The sequence below is a fragment of the Sturnus vulgaris genome, chromosome 1 (genome assembly GCF_052056855.1).
Source record: "Sturnus vulgaris isolate bStuVul1 chromosome 1, bStuVul1.hap1, whole genome shotgun sequence".
NCBI classification, from domain to species: Eukaryota; Metazoa; Chordata; class Aves; order Passeriformes; family Sturnidae; genus Sturnus; species Sturnus vulgaris.
This window is the reverse complement of record NC_142243.1, coordinates 116758412-116780040: the sequence shown is the minus strand read 5'-3', so window position 1 is coordinate 116780040 and position 21629 is coordinate 116758412. Positions and strand designations below refer to the sequence as shown.

General features: G+C 37.7%; 1 protein-coding gene and 1 long non-coding RNA gene across 7 annotated transcripts in view; one reads left to right on the top strand and one right to left on the bottom strand.

Annotated features, from left to right (window-relative positions):
- ST18 (ST18 C2H2C-type zinc finger transcription factor) overlaps positions 1 to 17054 on the top strand; it is a 169970-nt gene extending 152916 nt beyond the window's left edge. For all 6 annotated transcript variants that reach the window (XM_014881644.2, XM_088174900.1, XM_088174896.1 and 3 more), the window contains 8 exons: positions 792 to 860; positions 5925 to 5987; positions 6083 to 6163; positions 7206 to 7427; positions 9584 to 9672; positions 11190 to 11293; positions 13480 to 13623; positions 14479 to 17054. In XM_014881644.2, the coding sequence (XP_014737130.2) occupies positions 792 to 860; positions 5925 to 5987; positions 6083 to 6163; positions 7206 to 7427; positions 9584 to 9672; positions 11190 to 11293; positions 13480 to 13623; positions 14479 to 14619 (913 nt within the window). In that variant the 3' untranslated portion in view covers positions 14620 to 17054. The remainder of the gene's footprint in view (positions 1 to 791; positions 861 to 5924; positions 5988 to 6082; positions 6164 to 7205; positions 7428 to 9583; positions 9673 to 11189; positions 11294 to 13479; positions 13624 to 14478) is intronic.
- LOC148225439 (uncharacterized) overlaps positions 2084 to 21629 on the bottom strand; it is a 29349-nt gene continuing 9803 nt past the window's right edge. The window contains exons 2-4 of the long non-coding RNA XR_015807324.1: positions 14037 to 15980; positions 13165 to 13316; positions 2084 to 6129 (exon numbers count right to left, since the gene is read on the bottom strand). This is a non-coding gene — a long non-coding RNA (uncharacterized LOC148225439). The remainder of the gene's footprint in view (positions 6130 to 13164; positions 13317 to 14036; positions 15981 to 21629) is intronic.

Genomic DNA, 21629 nt, shown 5'->3' with positions numbered 1-21629 from the left:
AGAAACAACAGGAAGCCTAAAACAGGAAACAGAGCTACTTCTAGCTCTTTGTCATCTTTAAACCTTTTTGTACTACCCATGGATAAGAATTCAAAAGCAGTTTGCAGAAAATAATCCACAGGGACACGTGCCTGTTTTTCCTGGTTTTGTTATATTTGTGAAGGCTGGACTTAGTACGCTGAGGCACTTAAGCAGCATGAGCTTATTTCTCAGCTGAGAAATGACGTGCAGATAAGTCATTTAGTGAAGTTTGCATTTCCCTGAGTGTACAAGCAGTGTCTAGAAGGATGCTGTTACATGTGATTATAAATTAGGTTTCTGCATACCTCTCTATGAATGGCTTTGGATTTCATAATCTGCTATTATAACCTGAGGATATTAAGTATTTTCCTCAAAATAGTCTACTGTCAACATAGGAGTTGAAACAATAATTTCCTGCTTTTTTCTTGGGAGCAAATGGAAGTGTTTTCTGCCTTCTATCAACCACGTGGACCAGATCCTCTAGCTGTCCTTCATATAGGAAGCATAAACGATGGATGGATTCTGTGTACCACTGTCACCACACAGCAAAGCTTTACAGGAGCTAGAAATCTTTGTCCCTAACTACATACTTTCTTTTTAGTGCTTTAAGAACCACAGCCTTATGTTGGCTGGTCCTTCTTTGCCAAGAATAAATATTTGAGAGTATTATTTTAACTAATATAAAGCATAGATTGTCTGGACAATGTAGTTTTAGATAAAAATAAATGCTTTGATTTAGTAAAATATTTCACATCAGGTTTTCTTTTCAGTGTTTCTGGGTGCCCATTAGCTGACAAGACATTAAAATCCCTTATGGCTGCTAACTCTCAGGAGCTCAAGTAAGTATTGACAATAGCACAAATGTTATTGTTTTTTATCTTCGACAAACATGTTCCCTGTCTTATTGAAGTTGTAAATTTGAATTGCTCTGAGCGGTATCAAACCTTTGTCTGAAAAGTGTAGTGAATTGGTTTGAAAGCTTTTGAGTGAAAGAAAGTTTACTTGTCTCCATTTGTCTTTCTTCATTCTTGTACCTCTTCATTTTCATTCATTATTCAGGACCTGGGGGGACAAAAATTGTAAACACTAGGAAAGATGCAGTTTTCTCAGTATTTCTAAATCAGAGAGTAATAGAAAACATCTAATATGTAAGACTGATCTGGCAACTGATCCAGATAGTATTAATTGGAATTATTTAGTTAGAAATAAATCTACTTAGAATAAATCTAAAAATCAGACCAGAATACCTGCAAATCCTTTTTTATTATTCACTACACTATACTATGAGTTTAATGTCACTGAAGCAGACATCAAGTCATACGATTTTGTGCTGGCATAATTCTCACCATGAAATGTCACTTACAAAAGGACTGTGCAGGCTTTGCTATATAGACAGATGTATAGGGACATATGAATATTTCAAAAATCTGTAGTCAAGAGAGGCACTGGCAACCAGTCATCTAGTTATTGAATTGGCTTTGTCAATAAGGATGTGGGGAAAAGGGAAGGATAATTAGAGTTCTTTCATAGCTTTCGCTCTGCAACTTGTAAATTGGATCCCATAATAGATGGCTTGGAAAAACTCATGAATGCATGTAAAAAGGGGAGAACCCCGTGACTGTCCTTTCTGTCCTTTAGGCTTATCCCTAGTCCAGATAGAAGAAAATAAAGTCTGATCATGGCACTACTTTCCTTTTCTAATAGTATTAATAGCAGAAGTGTCTACATTTAGGCTTGGCACAGTGTTTGGCTTCCCCAGATCAAATGTTAGTGGTCTTACTCCCTAGCCTTGCAACTTAAGTTACAATTGAAATGCTGAACTGATGGGAGCTATGAAGCTGAATGTACAGGAGATGCAGAAAAATAGCAAAGAAAGACCATTTATATAGGCAGCTGTCCAAAGCAGTTCACAAAGCCAGTAGGTAAACTGGCACGCTGGCACAATGCTTCATTTTTTGACATCTCTGATCCTAATAAGGTATAAAATTTGGGTTTAGCTTGTTTTAAAAGAGCAGAACGGTTAGCAAGGAACTAATTTGCAAAAATGCTGACAAATTTGAAGTCATTTGCTGAGTCATATATATTTGTCCCTGCTTTTATTGGCTTTCTGCCATACAAAGACACTCATACAAATATTTTGAATAGTTGCTCCTCATGCATCACCCCCCCCGCCCCATTCATGTGTGAATAAGTAAATTTGCATACCAATATGGTTATTTTTCCACTAAAGCTTCTAGAGTTTTGGTCATGCCATAAGGAAAGAGGAGCAACAGCATATGACTTAAATGACAAACTGCACACTGTACGCCATGTATAATAAGTGAGTTGTGAAAGACAAAGTCAAAGTTCATGGACATTTCACAGACAGAAATATGTTGCATAACGCAGTAAGCATTTAATTTCAATTAACTAGAAAAAGAGCAAAAATCAAAATCTGTTCACAGACAATTCGCAAAAGGAAAAAAGGCTAAATAAAATTACTTTTTGCAAATGCACCACCTTAATTTAGGTTCCTACAAACGTAGTTCAGGTGATATTTTTAACAAAACTCCGCTTCTGTCTCAATTAAATCTTATTCCAAAAAGCTGCCATCATGCTTGTGCTGTTATAGTGATATCAATAGTTAATTTTAGCATTGCTATGTGAGCAGAGGGCATAAATGCTCATAGAATCAGGCCAGGAAAGTACCCTCATGTAGTTAGGCATGAATATGAAAAAGCTGTGTATTTTTTCCAAATGTTATTCATGTTTAATTTGCCAGAATCAAGATAAGATTTTGGCTTTAATTATGAAACTCTATGCCAGCAAAGATACAAGGCTTCCATGTGATCCACAGTTTGGAAATAAGGAAGATCTGCTCAGAAAGTGGGCCTGTGATTCAGATTTAAGAAAATTTCTATATGAGGATTCTTGCTGTTCAGAACAATCTGAGGTGGTCAATTTAAAACATAATAAGTCTGATGATGACTCAGATTTTAAAGCTAAAAGGGATAATTGTGGCTGACATCCTGTTTAATCAAATAACTTGCTTATCAAGCCTGAAATAATTTAAATGTGTACTTTAGAGAGATATTTTTTAACAATTCAGACTTTTAAAAATAGGAACTTTTAAGAAAGGTCAGTCCTATCCTTAGACTAATTTTTGCAATGGTTAAATGTTAATTTGAGGAGAGATTTGAGAAGTTTTTCTACATGGCTTCCACATAAACATTGATACTGATTTATATTCCATAGGCAGTATAACAAATCTCAGAAAATGGTTTTCTCATCTGACCTCTATGGGTTTGCCTTAACTACAGTTCATATCCAACACCTCTGGTGAGCTTTTGAGGGAGAAAATGTACCAGAAGTGCTCCTAAATCTGCAGCAGAGTGTTTAAATTTTACATGTAGTTGTTAATTTTCCTAAAGATAAAGCAATCCTCTTGCAGAAAGGGACAAAATAGGAGGTACTCAATGCCCATTTGCAAGGATTTATATGTGAAATCACTGAGACATTTGTTTTAGGATAAAAAATTTGGAAGAATTGGAAAAGAACTTGTAACCTACTCTCCCCTGAGGGTTGACATCTCTTAATTTGATGTCCTGAGACCTCTGGCCCTTCGATGTAAATCTTATTTTCTTGGCTCTGTACAGGAAGCCATTATACAGGGTGACTCCCTAAGCTGAGGCAGCAGTCCAAACTCCACTTAAAAGCTGATGAAATTCTACAGCATTACTGATTGCAAGGCAATAGATTTTTGGTGTATTTTGTGTCCTGGAATTTCACAATCCAGACAAAGATATAACCAATATTTAGAAAATGAGTCTCGCTAATGAAGTTTTTTACTTATTTATCAGTCGCCCACCTGAAATATCCTTTTACGGTTTCATTAGTACTGATAATATCTCAGCCTCAAATCTTCAGTGACCTCCAGAATAGCTTGGACTCCAATCTGGTTGGAAATCTGCTGCCAGAAGTGGTAAATACAGATGGGGTGATGTAAAATTTAGTTCAGTGGCTTTTTAAAGTATATTCACAACTCCCAGACTTTCAGATCTGAATGTCTCACACAAAGAGCTTTTCTTGAATTAAGGTCCACCTCCAGTCTTTGCAGGGAGCCCTTCCATCTGTGATCATCTGATAAAGCAAGTAGCCAAAATTAATTTCCTTAGCTTTTGGCAGGTGTTCTGGATTTACTTGTGAGCATTCGCACTCTCCAGACATCTGCCCTTGCTGCCTGCTCCACATGACATCGTGCCCAGTCCTTGTCCCACACTTAAACAGTGTGGGACACTTCTGCACAGTCAAGCATACCCTGGCACTCTGCAAACCCCCACCTTTACCTTTGCTGTCAGCGTGAAGCAAGTCATTTGGCCAAAAATATTTTGTTCACTAAGTGTCATCATGAAATGTTTTGACATTATCTTTAAAAAGTCACCCCTTCTTCCATTTGGATTCTACTTGAATCAATGTATAAATTTGTTCATGTCCAAAAGAAGTCAGATTTTTGACAAGTTAATTGTTCACAGAAACTAGTTTTAAATATTATGTGAAGAGATGCACCTGCACACTCAGATGTGCTATTACAATTATATTTGTAGGTGTTTTCCATGGCAGCCTACCAATGACTAGTTGAAATCACGAATCTCTTTAACTCAGGAAAGATTCAGTAACAACTGAGACCCTTAAGAGCATATTGAACCCTTCAAGTTTCCTTAATGGTTCAGTACAAAATTATTTGGCACAACTCCTTATGTAATTCTGATACTCTGTAAAAATTATAGCATTTCAAAGTCCCTTAGGGTTGCTTAGTATAAGAACTTTGTGTTGTATAATACAGAAACAGAGAAAAGGCTGGCATAACTCCTAAGGCAAATGTTTTTTGATGCTGCTTTGTTTGCTGAGATATGTTTATATTCCCTGCAAAAGCCTCAAACCAAACCACCCCACAAATATACAACAGCTTAAATTAAAAAAAAAAAAAAAAAACAAAAACAAGAAAAATTAAAGAAAAAATAAAACCTCTGTACTTCTGAGAGGGAAGGTATTACCAGTGAGGTCCTGCTCCAAACCCCACAGAAGTCAGTGGAAAGACCTAGTGACCCAAGTAAGTTTTCGGGGCACAGCAAGCAAGAAGCCCACCCTGCCAGACTGCTGGCAAAAGCACAATAACAGGCAGAGTTGTTGCTTTTTGTGAGTTGTTTTTTTTTTTTTTTTTTTTTTTTTTTTTATTGTATGCATGTTTCAGTATTAAACATTCTTAAACATTCGTACTTGAAGAGACTTGTTTGTCAAACCCCTTAACTATGAGAAATAATCATAAACCAATTGCTCAGCTGAACACCCAACTGAATCTCAAGCTAGAAAGAGATGGTCCTGTGGTCTGCTTACAGTGCTAGAATACACAAATTATTAAATTCCAATTCTGGCTGTCGTCTGCTGATGCCCAAAAGTAAAACTGCTGCTCTGCTTTCATTTCCCCTTCTGTAAATACTGGCAAAGTGCTTATTTATATCTCTACCTGAAAACATCATACCAATAACAAACAAACACGTAATAGCAAATTTACAGATAGATCTATATCAAGCTGGTTTTTTTCTTCTCTTTGTAATGTTGATTCTGTACAAGGAAAAATGTTTGATGCAAACATTGATATAAACTAATTAAATCTACACATCATATACAATGTATTTCACATTCCTTATTAAAACTCTGCTATATAAAAAAAAAAACCCTCCCCAAAAAAAGGAGTCTGCTTATTTAAGAAAAAAAAAAAGACAAAAACCAGTGAGAAGTAGGTTTAGTTATTCGACAAAGCTCTGCTGTTCTTTCTTCCACTCTAGACAAAATATAGATTGTACACATTATTTGCTCTGTATCTTTGTGACTGTATTTTGTAAGCTTCCTGTATTATTCCTTAGGTGCCCAACACCTGGCTGTGATGGCTCTGGCCACGTGACAGGGAACTATGCATCCCACAGAAGGTAACAACTGTCCCATCACATGGGGCTGCAGTGCTCAGGGCTCTTGGCTGGCAGCAGCAGAAAGAGGTGGCCCTTACTCTGTGTGCTTCTTTCAGCTTGTCTGGTTGCCCTCGTGCCAGGAAAGGAGGTATCAAAGTCACACCTACAAAGGAAGAAAAAGAAGACCCTGAACTTAAGTGAGTACAGAAGCAGGGGTCCACCACCAGTGGAGGGGGGGAAGTGGCCTGTAAGAGTTCAGGACTTGAGGAATCATAGGGAGATGCCCCAGTTAGTCTCAGCCATGTGAGAATAGTGCCCAGAGCTGGAACCAAACCAAGTGTTTCTGCTTCTAGTCGAGTTGGTGGAGTCCATCACCTAGGAGACTGAACAGTGAGGAAGGATTGCTGTATCTGCTTGCATTGCTCCAATTATTTTAAAGAATGCTATGCAAGTGCCAATTGGTTGAAAAATTTGGCAAAATGAAGGAAAATTATTACTGACTGAGGTGAAACATGTCAGCTAATTAAATCAGAGTGACACCTTCAAAATATGTTCCAGACAACTTAAATATCTGTAAGTCTCATGTATTTATCTATGAATGAAAATTTCACTTAAAGTTAAAACTGTACACTCAGTAGAGATTCACTACATTCCTGGCTTGAATGCACATTTCATTAAAATTTATAAATGATAACTGCCAGAATATAAAAGTGAAGACTTAGCTGTATGGAATGTTGTCTTCATGCTCGCTAATGACTTATGCAAAACTGCATAACACTGACAGAGCAGCACAAAATATTCCCTATCCTTTCTTTGCAAGTATTTGCATGGGTTTCCATGCAAGTTTTCCAGTTACAGGAACCCACCCTCATACCACACCAGAAACTGAGATAGAAAGGAGACAATGTTGACTTTCCATACACTTGAAAAAGTGTGATTTATTGCCTTTGATAGAATTTCAATTTTCTTTTGCTGTAAAATACTATATAAATTAATGTCTTACTTTCTTAGTCCCTATAACTGTATTTTTAAATGCCTTATTTTAAGATCAGCTGAACCCCTATAATCCAGTTTGACAAAATTTGCATGCTCTGGTACAGTGTGCCAGTAGGGACCAAGCCTTACTCCATTAAAGCAAAGTAACAAAGGCAGCCAGAATGATTTTCTTAGAATTTTTTGAGACTGTCTATGCCTGCTCTCTCCAGGGAAAATGAGGGTTCTTTTGCTGTGTTTCTGTAGATGTCCAGTGATAGGCTGTGATGGCCAAGGTCACATATCAGGTAAATACACTTCTCATCGCACTGCTTCTGGTTGTCCTTTGGCTGCCAAGAGACAGAAGGAGAGTCCTGTCAATGGGTCTTCACTATCCTGGAAACTGAACAAACAAGAGCTGCCACACTGTCCTTTGCCAGGCTGCAACGGGCTGGGTCATGTTAATAATGTTTTTGTCACCCACAGAAGGTATAACTTTGTGTTTTCTCTTTTCATTTTTCCTTAACATTCCACTTTGAATTGGCAACATGTGAGTTTAGAGTCAGAATAAATTGTGCTAAAGTCTTTTGAGTAATAACATTGCCGCTAAAGTAATACAAAACAGAAATACTTTGAGAGACTTAAACTTTTATGTCTTTTTCTATGTTCCCATTGAAGCATGACTTTACAAGGTCTTCAGATTAGAGCAGTGTCCACGCATTTTAAAATTAAGTAGAGTTCTTTCCTAGGGAAACATGGAGTTGTTTCTGCATATCTTCAAAAGAAAAGAGAAATATCATTGAAATGTCACCAGAATAGTTTTAGCCAAGAGTCGTTCATTTCATCTTTCTACCAGTGGAAAAATTATAAACTTTGCATTTAAACAGCTAAAGTTACGTAAAGAAAAAACAATAAGCATGCAGCACTCATTTGGATTAAAGAAGTTTGAAGTTATAACAAAGAAAATCATCATTACAGAGAAGGAATCATACATATAGCTAACAACAATAAACACCATCTATCACTGTGAAAAATAATAATATGACCATATCAAATCAAGAATAATCATAGTCTGATTGGCAAGTTTGGTTTTCTGTCTTTAACAGTAATTAAGTCTACGTTCTCTATCTCATTTGCTTTTCTTCCTAACACTTTGAGCCAACTTCTCCAAAACAAATAATGTCCAAGGTCATTTGAATAAATCCAGTCAGAGTCCAGTGTTATCCTAATTTTATTTTCTACATCTCATCTGAAAGTCTTTTCATTAGGACACTACTGTAAATTGTGGCTAATTAAGGAAGTAGCAAAAACTGTATGCTACCTTGTAGCAATTCATAGTACAGATGATTCCTGTCCTACATAAGACTGGGTTACTCTCAAGATCATGTCAGTTAGAATGATATAGAAAATATAACTTTGTTTGATATCCTTTCCTAGGACATTTGAGTTACTAACAGGTAACTCATAGCTGTCAAACAATCTCCCAGTTAGCTATCTGCTCTGGGCAGAGGTAATAAACAGAAATTTTGAACTGAAGAACTAGCATCTTTCTTTTAACCAAGCTAACAAAAGCTTAGGTTTTGCTGCTTTCTTGTTTTGTTGTTTTGGTGTTGGGGTTTTTTTGTGTTTTTTTTGTTTTGTTTTTTTTTTTTTTTTTTTGTTTTTTTTGTTTTTTTTGTTTTGTTTTGTTTTGGTTTTGGTTTTTTTGTTGTTGTTGTTGTTTGTTAGTTTGTTTTGGGTGGGGTGTTTTTGTTTTTGTTTTTGTTTTTGTTTTTAATATGGAAAATGCAATTTCTGTTAGTATACTCTTTTTTTAATTTAATTTTTACACACACACATCCACACACACATCAACCATTTTCCTGTGGAACAAAATTTTCCCTCTCTCCTTTCTTGGCTACACCTAAAAACAAATCCTTCTGCCAGTTCTTCAGCATATGGGTATTTCTTCTCTGTTATTTATAAAGATAGTATTAAGACAGTGCAATTCCTCTTAGCCCTTTAGTGGGCTATAAAAATTGCCTCAGATAATTACCAGCTGATGAAATTGTAAGCTTTGAAACAGCAAAATGTAATTTAATGTGAACAGTGGTTAAAAAGCAAACTGACTATATAATAGAACCATTCAAAAAAGCTATTACAGCCTATAGGGTATATCCAGAGTTATTATTGTATTGATCATTATTATGTATCAACAAAGTGATACAATAATTGTGCACTGTGGACATCATCCCATTAACTAATTTTTTTTAGGATAGTAAACTTGCCATTTTAAAGGACCATGCTCTCCTCTCCTTTGGAGCACAGTCCCTTGATAAAAACAGTTTATAAGTGATTGAACTTTAAGAATTCTGTAAATGCACCTTCATATAGCTTAACAGTAGCTGCTACTGCAATTTTGATTATTTTGAAATATGCTTAAGAGTTGTTTACTCATAGATTGAGATTTCTGTGCCAATTTTCAAGCTGGAATATACAGCTAAATGACTCTATGAGTTATGTCATTCCCTGAAGCCAGGCTATAATGGAGATACCGATGTGACCTTAGGTACAGAGGTCTGTCCAAGTGCATGATAATATTGCCTGAAAGGATTATTGCCATTTTCAAGTGGGTGCTAATGTTTTTTTTTTCCTATCCGTTTCAGCCTGTCTGGTTGTCCTTTGAATGCACAAACCATAAAAAAGGGCAAAATTTCGGAAGAATTAATGACTATCAAGCTTAAAGCAAGTGGCGGTAAGGAGATCTGTAAAAAATGATGACATTTATTTAGATAGAAGGGCCCTGACTCCCATTTATACTTGTGCCCCTTAATGCCATTCTGGCATTAATTCTCACTACTTTCAGTTGTCTCTAGCAATAAAAAATCTTGACTGGCAAAAATGTTTGCATGAGAGATTATAAAATTATTCTCATTTACATCTTGATCACTCAACATTGAGGATATGCTCTTGTCACAGGGCATAATTTTTAATTTGGGTATGCTTTCAATATTGTTTTTATTAATAAACAATTAGTTACAGATCAGGAGGACTTAGCTGTCTGATTAATAAGGTAAGAAGAGAGAAATATTGTGGGCAGAAATGGACTCCTCTCTAACTTCATTCCTACACAGTTTAGTATCTATGCAGTGCTTGTGCAATTTAGCTAACCTAAGTGCAAAGCAATAATTACCAAAGAGTTGCAGAGGGAAATGTGTAGGAGTCTCCCTTCTTATACAATGTGCTTTAGCAAGTTGGGCATCGAGCCAGGATTCAGGAAATTTAGTCTTTAGCCTCCAACTGCTGAGGAAAACGATTGCATTACTGCTTACAGATTTCCCAAGCTGGCTCCCCAGCAGACTCAGGTCTAGGCTTTAAAGCAGTAACAGCAGTGGCACAAATCTCCAGGAGGAGCTGGGCTCAGAGTGATCCTAAGCAGAAACAGGCACATGTACTGCCAGCAGCTGCGACAGCTCAGCATTTTTCAGGACAAGGCTTTCATTAAAGAACTGAAGCTTTTCTTTTACTTTCTATCTAACTTGTTGGGATTAAAAAGACTGGCTTCATTTTTTCTTTTTTCTCCTGTAATACTTGTTAGCTTTCTGAAAATTTCACCCTTTCTTGTTATTTAGATTTCACTATTTATCAGATATAACTAAGGCTGTGCTTATTGACGTTATTCTGCACAGGAGCTTACTCCCACAGAGATTCTTGCAAGATCAGAAATATGAAAGAACAATTTTAATACTAGTGAAGATGTTGCCCTGGTGTGTTTCCTGAAAAAGAAGGGTTGCTGTTGCATTCCTTTTAAAATAAAACAAACAAACAAAAACCACCAAAACAAAACCAATCAAACAAAACCCAAAAAAAGCCCTAAACAAAAGAACAAAAACAAAACAAAACAAAAAAAACCCTACACCCAAGCACCATAAATATCTCGTCATGTTTTATGATAAACTTTCTTCTTTCTGGGCAATTTTTTCCTTTCTGTACCCTCCAGCTTGTAGTTGCATGATGCAATGACAAAAAAGGAAATTGTGAAAAAATGAGGACTAAGATAGCCCCATCTATATTTTAGCTCATACAGATGTTTAACGGGTAGGAAAGAATTTTGACAATAAAATCAAACTAAAAGACAATTCAAGGATCAATCTATTTGTTGAAAAGCTTATTTTCCTATGGTTAAGTAACAAGTAATGCAGCTTGTTACTGGTACATCCACTTACATGTGGACACTTTAAATCTGATATTGTTATTTTCAACTATTTACAGGTATTGAGAGCGATGAAGAAATAAGACACTTAGATGAGGAAATAAAAGAACTGAATGAATCCAATCTTAAAATTGAAGCTGACATGATGAAACTTCAAACTCAGGTACACCATAAATATTAAAACTTTTCTTATGCCATGTTTAAGCACAATAAATAAATTAAATGCTATAGAAATGCTATGTTGAAAAATAGCTAGTTTCCTCTGCACTTGTTTTTCCAACCTCTTGGGGTTTTTTTTGTTTTCTGTAAATAACCAGCAGGTATTGTCTTAAAGATCTGGTGAATGACAAATTCAGGGCAGTTTGTAAAACAGCAGAAATAAAACATACTTACCAAACAAAAAATTTATTTTTCTTTGTTGACCAAATATTTACTTACCAAACCACGGAGGTCCTATGACTTGAATTTTTAGGGATGATAATTCCTCTTACAAACCCACTCCAAGTCTTAATGAGAATTGAATTTAATGAGTTCCTATGTGTACCTAAGAAAATTTTCCTAGCTCACCCACTGTCAATTATTCAAATAGTTTGAATTTTGCCTCCAGGCAACAGCTGGTAAAGAATGTATACCTTTTGCTAATTTGTGTAGCAGAGGATTTTGATGGGAGTTATGGAAAAGAATAATTCTCTTTCACTGTTTTGTATACTGGAGAGATTGTCTTTAATATGCTGATAGTGGTTCTATGCAGTGAGCTGTATAACTTCATCCCTTCAGACTCCCATATGTACCTGGAAGCTAACGTGGGTAGACTAGGTAAAAGCATGAGCAGAAGTTTCAGAATTTTCAGAATAAGAGTAAAATAAAATGAAATCTGTGAACTGATTATAAATCTAAACTGATCTAGACCAAACTGAGTGCAACTATACCCTGCTGCTTTTACACCACACTGGAATGAGCAGTGTTGACTCCTGCTGTTTTTGCAATAACCACTGTGTGTGTGGTCTAAACAAGGTAGAAGCCTGTGCCACCTGTGCTGGATCAAAACAACCTGGCTTCACACCATAGCAGTTTGGGGATATGCAGCCCAAACTGCAGGGCAGGGGGGCTGTGCTCGCTGTCTCAGGACACTTGGTTCTCTCTGGTGATCACTCTGCTATTTGCATGGAGATTGCCCAGTTTATGCAGTCAGATTTCTTCTCCCTGGACTTTCTCCCTGGAGAAGGCAGTTTGACCAACAAAGCCTGAACTGAACTGCAGCAGAAGCCATAAATCTCCTACCTCCTTTTACTCCACCCCAGCCAGGTGTTAGGCTGCTTCGAGCACTCTCCAGAGGAGGGGATGTAGAGGATGACAGGCACACAAAAAGGGGTCTCTCACACTGGGGAGCCTTGCTGTGTGACTGTGTGTGAGCAAAGCAAGTAGAGTGGCCACAAGCAGGAGGCAATTCAGCAGTGCAAAGAGGTGCATGGTAATAAGGGTAGGGTGAGCACCAGTCAGTGCCTTGTGGAGCTGTGATGGGGCACAGGGATGGCATCCCTTGGTTCTGCCCAGCCGAGCTGTCTGCTCCTGGGACAAGGAGGGAACCAAACCCTGCCATTGCTGGGTTTGTGTTTTCAGCACTGCTTTTGACATGCAAGCTTTCAGGTCTGAGTATACCCCAGAGCTCTCATTTTAAAAAGACACCATTTTTTTCTACCTTGGCTGCTTTTTCCTGCTCTTTCCGAAACCCTCCTTTCCATTCTGTTGGTCAGAGATCATCTTTGTGATACGAGCTCAGCCTCTCAGTTTCCTTTCCACTCTACATTTTTCTTATTGTTCCCAGCACCAGGCCTGTTGCTAATCCCAGCCAGCCCAGAGCTCACCCAGGAGCAGGGCGGGAAAGTGGCACAACAGCTAATAGCCGTGTCCTTGCTATTGTGGTCGAGCAGCAGGGATGCTGTAAGAGCAGCACAGCAATGTAAACATCAACCTCTTTTCTCCTTCCCTCCGCCAGCCCTGAGGCCACACTCTCCATCCCAGCTTCACACTGACCTTCCAAGCTCAGCTCCCTCCTCCCACTCCGGGGCACTCTCTAGTGCCTTGCTGCCACCAGGTTTCTCCACGAACCAGCAGCCAAGTCCGTAATTTCAGAGGAAATACAACCTCTTCTTTGCTCTGAATGTTCTCTGGAGAAGTTGTCTCTCCTAAAAAAAGCATAGCTGAGTTTCAGAGCTGAGTTTCAGAGCTGAGTTTCAGAGCTGAGTTTCAGAGCTCTCTCATAATCACCCAGCTGATATTTTGGGTTCAAACTGCAGTAACAATGCTGCCAAGGGTTTGTCTGTGTTTGTGCCTGCCTGTCTCTTTTAGATCACATCTATGGAGAGCAATTTGAAAACAATAGAAGAAGAGAACAAACTCATAGAGCAGAACAACGAGAGCCTGTTGAAGGAGTTAGCTGGCTTAAGCCAAGCCCTTATCTCCAGTCTCGCTGACATTCAGCTCCCACAGATGGTAAGACCACAGACAGCAGCATAACACCTTCTATTGAGCCTGTCTTGCCAGCACTTGAAGCAGATGAGCAAGCTCAGGGACCAGCGGGAGCAGTGGAGCTGCATGAGCAGAGAGCCCTTTTAGGCTGATTTGCTTTGCAGGGATGCAGGATCATGAAGTCTGTGTGGTGGTAGCTGCAGTTGCTTTCAGGAACGATCCAGCCCTGGTATCTCTGCCCTGTACCACACCGTGCAAGGCAGGCTTTTCCCTCAAACCTCCCTGTCTGAACACTGACCCTGCACAAAGAGTGAAAATTTCACTCTAATAAGAATCCTGATTTACTCAGCTCCCAGATCAAAGCTATTACATGTTTCATGCAGCTTATTTTTCTGGAGACAACCAAGCTCTATCTTATCAAAAATTTCACATCTTACTCTCAAGCACAAGCCAAATCCACAGAAGTCGTCATGTTTCCAGTCTCCTTTCCAAATGTCAAGAGTGTCACTGGAAGATTAAGAAAGGACAGTTAAGGGGAATGTCAGTCACAGTCCCAGATACTAACTGGCCACAAAAAAATAAAAAACAACAAAAAAACCAAAAACAAAACAAAGCAAAACAAAACCACAAGAAAAGAAAGGTTACACTTACCCGAATATTTCTGACTCCTTTTCTTGCTTGTAGAGAGAGTGTGTATTCCCCAGGACATGCAACTCCTGTAATTTCCACAACCCCCCCATTATTTTGGATGGCTGCCCTGTTTATGACTTCTCCCCAGTTGCCATATCGCTCCTTTGACATGCTTTAGGGTTGGGTGTTTGGGTTTTTTCAGCCTCAGTTTTACCTCCTACAATTATAATCTGTTTTGTCTCCATTTAGGGGCCAATCAGTGAGCAGAATTTCGAAGCATATGTAAATACACTCACAGACATGTACAGCAATCTGGAACGGGACTATTCCCCCGAATGCAAAGCTCTGCTGGAAAGTATCAAACAGGCAGTGAAGGGCATCCATGTGTAGGATGTGAAAGCTGCTGGGCAACAGAAATTACTTAACAGCAGTAAACTCCAGATGGATCTGTTAGGAGTTCATGTACTGCTAAGGGGTGTAGGTTGCCATGCTGCATTTACAATTGCAACATTGCACTAATTTTTTCCCAGCTGACATAAAAAAAAAAGAATAAAACCACAACAGACTATTTGTATTAACAGCAATGCACTCTGTTAGTATATTGTATTTATTTCAGTACAATTTCTTTTTTTTTCTTCTTTTGCACTCAGTTTTTGTAAAGTGAATGTAAAAAGTGTGTGCGACTATTTTTTATATTTTTTATTTATTTCTAATCAAAGAGTTGGTTTTTTTATCTTTTAACAGCATTTTTGCGGCCTGCCATATTTTTACAAATGTGTTTATTAATTTATTTTCCAATGGGATTTTAAATAGACTGAAAGCTATACTGTAAATTAAATAACTTGCTGGGTTTGTACAGGAAGAAAAAAAAAAAAACCTATGAAAGTAACAAATGACTGAACAGTGGTTCTAGTTTTATTTTCCTCACATCCTGCTTTTTTATAATGGCTTTGTATCAGAAATGGGTTTGCAGTAACATGAGATGTGAAGATGCATGGAATGAGAAGATAAATGGTGCCCACTAGTGGGGAACTCGGGCTCTTAAAAGCACAGTATGCTGGAAAACAGTGTGTTAAAGAATATGTTAGCAATAATGAAATATAGCAATCAGCAAAGCACTTGACTTGGCTGTGTGATTTAGCCTATGAGAATGATTATTTAAAATGTTTCAAGAGAACTTCAGATTTATTTTACCACTGCAGTTTTTGTTCAGAGTTAGCTCATGGAAGGAAATGACAATTATCTCTAAACAAGAAGGGTAATTAGGTAGGTACTGGTACTTTTTTAGTATGAGACGCTGAGGTTTTGAGCAAGTGACCAGTATTGCAATGGATTTGGATTAAAAAAAAAAAAAACAAAAAAACAAAAATACAAACACATCCCAAGCTAAAGGCTTTGTACATAATGAGTCGAACACATCTCCCCTGAAATGGCATTTAATACTGGTTTGAAGGTGATGGCAGCTGAGAAGGCAGCAGTCTGGAGGGCACCAACAAACACCCCTCTGGCACCACGGTGGTCGCCTGTCCCTCTGCATGACCAGTTTCAACACCGCGACTGGTTTCTCCCGTCCTTCTTCACTAAGACTAGGCTGATACTGACCCTGTCACCAGCCTTCTGGTAGGGTCCCAAGAGCAGGCAGACAGGTGGAGGTGTGACAGACGAGCCCTTGCGCAGAGGCGCGGGCGAGCGCCTCGGTGTCCGGTTAGCCTGGGTGTGGAACTTCTGAATCCGTCAGAAAATAGCGGTCGCTGTAACAGAGGCAATGTCTATTTCAGGGATTGTAAGTAATTAAGCATTGTTTCAGAAGTTTTTTTTATATTTATTTTTTTTAAGGAAAAGGTATAAACAACCAGCTAAACTGCCTTTTTTGTATGCACACACACACCTCATGTGCATATGTGCCTCAGTGTAAATGTATACATGGATCTAGCGTGTGTTTAATTTTTCCGTGCTATAATGAAAGTGTTTATTTTTATTAGCCGCATTTATATTTAGATTGAATATGATGGCATTCACAGGCTTGACATATACAATTATATTATTACTGTTCCTGCACAAAAGTACTATTCAGAAGTGATTCAACTCTCATGCACTGTGGTCACTGTTCTGCATTAGGTGGAGCTTGCTTTTTGTTGGGGGGTTAATTCAACTCTCCAATCTTAGTTTAGACAGGGGAAAATGTGTGTTCTTAGGAGCTGTGTTTATTTTTAAATTGATTTTTCAAAAGCTACCATATGTGCTGTCTAATATAAATAGGAGAACACCAAACAAAAATTTGCTATTAAAGTTATTGTTCTTGCTAAAAACACAAAAAGCAAACATTTGTTATACTTGTTAAATGCATACAAAATGAGTTCACTCATTACAAAGACTAAAATTTAATTTACTAAATATTTTAACAAATTTGTTATATATTTTATTTAAGTAAAAAAAATCTCTTACTGACCTATGTATTTATTATTATGATTTACTATGGCTTCAGGTTAATTTATCTGTGTTTGGTTGTTTGCTCAGGATGTTCTGTGAAGTATGTTTGTATTTATTTGCCTCCCTTGTACTTGATGTGTTTTGTAATGTGCACTGTTTTTTTTCTTTCTGCTTTTCTTTTTTTTTTTTTTTTTTTGTGTTTAAATGCATTGATGAGCTATACTGTAAATTAGACCTTTTGTAAAGAGCAATGATGTATGCATTTTTTAATTTGGAGTAGTTTGTATACTGTTTCTTCATACAATTAATATTTCTTACATCAAAACAACAAAATTGTGTTCTGTGCTGTACATTTGGTGTATGGTAGGAAATAAAATTGATAATGAAATATTGCAGCAAGTTTGTTGGGTTTCTTAGCCTCTAGATGCCGACTTATATTACACTTTCTTAGCTGCACCTGGCACTATATGATGTGTCAGATGTTTCACTTGCTTTGTGTACAAAATGTGTCATCCTCGTAAGTAAATTTCTGATATAAATATTTTAATTAGTGTTTTACTTTGTCAATTTGAAATAAGGAGGAGAAAAATAGAACCGCTTAAGAGGTCCTTTTCACTTCTGAAGGGAAAAAAAATTCAAGATGATAATCACTGCATTATTTAATGCATTCTTTTCTTGGCAGTTGTAGACTTCATTTATACTGATAAAGTACAGGATTTGTGCTGACCTTTAACAGCTGCTAAATGATGTTTAAACATAAAAGCCATTGTAAAGTTTCCAGCAATTCGGAGCCGCCCACTGTTCCAGTGCAATTTTCTGCTGAGAATTGCAGTGCTTAGACATTGCAGAAATAAAAATCTGCTGGTTTTAGAAAGACAATATTTCCATCTAATGGACTTTCCTTTTTCACTGCTCGTTGTAGCGAAAACAGGCCAGTTTTATTTCGGATGCGTGCTAATGGCTTCAGGAACATTTCTTGTCTCAGATTCCAACTTTCCACAGATAGAGAATAATTTCCATTTGTAAAATAAGTCAAATTTAAATACCATAAAGGAGCTGGTAATTATTTATTTGAATAGACATATTTAGATAAACCAAAATGGACTGACACATTAAAAAAATGACATGTCCTGCATTTAGCTAGAAGGGAATTTAAAAATTTGCGTCACATGAATCCAGGATGCTGACAAATCTTGCCAGGTTTGAAGCTGTAGAGTCAGCAAAGGGCTGGAATGAAGACAGATCCTGGGAAGCTCTGTTTCAGTGGAATTCATTGTTTTCTTTATTCTAGGACACTTATCCAAGGGCACCATTAAGTGATTCTTTTTATTAAGCCAATTATTAGTAATTTATGTAATATGACAATGAATATAAAATAGTATTTTAAGGGTTCTTAAAATTTACTATTAAGCTTCTGCTGTGGATCTTCATGTCATGAGACACTAGTGGGACAGTCTCTTCTCACAAATCACAGACGAAGCAGAAAACAGGTATGTCTTAGCAATGTGCTTTAATGCTAAACAGATAAAGACTGAAGCCAGCATTTTCATTTTTTTCTGGCTGCCTAAATTAAAATCACAAATTTAGAAGGCCTTATTGTCAGACAGACAACTTCTCATGTCATTTTCAAAGTTCTATACTAAATATGATTGTCTGCTGTTTATAAGATTGGGGAAAGGCAGTGGTATGAGGATGTTGGGCTCTACATACACCTAAGAAAACTATGCTCTAATCTCAAATATTTCCAGCAATCTGAGAGAAGGATTGTGAGCAGAAAAACACTTTTCCTAGCAGTTTCAGATAGGAATATGGTACCCACAGTTAAGTGATTATCTAAAGACTATCTACATTCATCTTTAAAGAACTTGCTCTAATAATGATTGTGTGTTGAAATTATGGCCTTTTTCCACTAAAAGAAAATAAATAAACACTTAAGCTATATTCATTACTAAACTGATATAAGCTGGAGGGGGGGGGGGGGGATATCCCATAACAACATAACTCATTGTGCTTGAACAACCTTTCAAACTATTTTAGTCTTCTGAAGTTCTCATTTTTAACAATTGTTCTGTAACTATGCCTATAGAAGGGGGGAAAGTACTTAATTCAGTAAAAATACATAAATTCCGATTTTTTTCATCAACTTGAAAGGAATTGAAGCTTTAAATACGAAAGAGAAGGAAGGGGAGCAAGAACAGTCAACGTCTGCTGTCCTGGCGGCTCACGAAGCCTATCCTCACTCTTAACTAACCATGATGAAGAATTTTGAGTCTATGATGTAGAAAATAGATTCTGTAGAAAACAGATGCTGTTTTCTACTGCAATTTTATCTCTATTTACTAATTAAGCATCTCATCTCTCCTGCTGACTTAGTGTATATACCTAACATGTCATGGCTTTTCTACTCAATACCCCTTCATCCTACTTACACTGTACTTTTAATATGCCACAGGATTTCTTGATGGGAATTTGTTATCCTGCAGTGACACAGAGTTATGACACAAGTCCTCTCCTTGGTTTCCTCCTGCGTTCATTCAGCAAAATAAATACTACCTGTCTTGGAAATTCTGCTATGCCTAAACTTTTTTTATGATTTATGTAGCTGTATAACTTGGATGCTGCCAGGAGATCTGAACCAAAGTCCTTTGTTCAACTTGCTCAGGATACTGTGGGATGATAGAGCTCCATTTAGCTTTTGTGTAATGTAGGGCACTGACCTACTTTCAGCACCTTTCAATATCTCATTCTGGCTTGGTTTTCTTCTGTCTCTTTTGCTCTAGTAAGTCTTAGACAGCCAAGCTTACACATAATTGCATCAGGGATTAGTCTGATTTCCTGTCTGACTTCATGGTACAAATTGCTTCAACTGCATTTCATTCTTAACAAATGTTCCCAGGGACATTGTCTAAGTAAATCTCAGGACTCTTCAGTTATGTGATAGCAATTACTATTTAGGTTGCTGCTGTCTGCTCCTGAAACTGTTACTGCACAAGATTTTTTCCAACCAGCTTTTGGTGCCCAGCACCAGTTTTTGGTACCCAGCTTCACATCCCTTGGAGGAACCTAATTTTTAGAAGCTAAATATTAGAAGCTAAACAGCTGTTTTTGCCAAGCAGGGCCTTTTCCAAATTCCCTTCTCTGGCCAATCCAAATTAGCAGCTACTAAGTTTACATACTATTTCACAGCCTTGTTATATATATCTCTATCTGTATCTATATCTATCTATATCACCTATATCTATATCTATCATCTATATCTATATAATATATATCTATCTTGTTAACACTTGCTTGCACAAAGGATACGTCATAAAATTCCAGGTGGGTACTTGTACCCACCCCAGGTATTGAAGAAAACATCACTTTTGTTTCCCCAAGCCTGGTTCTAAACCTTAACAAACTCCTCGTTTACTGTTTGTGCACACCTTTTTTGGGTTTGTTTTCTTTTATCTTTTTAATTTTTTTTTCTTCTGACAGAAAATTAAAAAGAAAAAGAAAAGAAAGAAAAAAGGAGTTAATCTCATTTTTTCTTTAACTGACAATACTGTCTGTCCAAGCATTTCCCTGAAGCTGGGGCTAGGGTTGAAGCTATCTGGCTACCAATATTCCCTAAATACAGTAACATGTAGCATCTGACATGCACCCTCTGCTTACATCTAAAACAATAAACAAAATATGAATTAGGACCCAGGTTCTATTCTGATTTCAAAATTATTGGGATGAAATTGATCTAATCCTTTAGATGCAGGATGAGCTTAGTTCCTTTGGGAGGGAAGTGCCTAGAATTGAGAGTTAGTTTCTTTAATTCTGATATATGGTCAAAAAGGTCTTAGGGAAGGAATGAAGGTTGTAAAAAGCTCATAAAAACTTACCAGGAGAATGGGTGTAAATTGAATTCCTGCAGTGGAAGTGCAGTGCCACCTCCACAGAGCTGAGCTCTTTGCACAGACACATGTGGCAGAGGTACAACTCGTGGAGCACCAGTGCTGAAGACTGTGAAAGGATATCTTGTGTTTTCCAGCTGGCAGGAGACAAAATGGCAGCTCAGAAACCTCAGATTGGGGCCCTACTCTGGCTTCTAGGTAACCCTAAGCAAGACACTTGATTCTAGCTCTGTTTATACATATGGGAAAAGAAAATTGGGAATGAGCAATGCCAGTCTTACACGTGGACATGAGGTACAATCATGTATGTACAGCGAGAGAAAGAGCCAGATCAGATGTGTAAGGGCATATAACACCCCTCCTCCCCCTTTTTTTTTCCTTTCTTTCTAAGACATTATTGCACTCTTCATTTTATTATCCTGCTTCTTACATGGTTTCCCTTGAAGATATCTTCCAGTTAGTGCTGCTGGCCAGCCTCAAACTAAATTTTCAAAATGCAGAAGCTACATTTCAAAACAACAGAAGCAAAGGCTACAAAAGCAGAAGTATTTTTATTGAGATAATGGAGCTCCTACAGATTTTGTGAAAAATCAGCTGATTGTTATGAGAGCAAAATTATGATTCATGAGAAGAGGGAAGAGGAGGGAGGTTCAGCTGTTAGAGCTTCTGTTTGGCAAGGGCCAGCTCCAGATCAGCATGACGTACAACTCAGAGTAGCAGCAAGAGTCAGTGCAAGGCTGGCCAGAGAACTGTGCTTGTGTGCTTGGTGCAGCATCAAAGGATGCAAACAGTAAAAGTCTTATGTGTGAGTGTAAATATTTGAGCAAGAATGAAGGTAGACAAGAAGTGACCATAACCCTGACACCCTTGGGTGCCATACTACATCAACTCCACCCAGCAGAACAGGCTTATTTTCCAAATGTGGGTCTTCACCCATTTTGTCACACTAAATATGCTCTCCAGCTTTCTATGGGATCATCAGGAGTACTGTTACTAACCCTCCTTCCCGGGGAAGCACATGCTACCTCTGGGCTCTGGTTCACCCTGGCATGGGTTTATATCTGGAAGAATGAAGGTATTACCCAG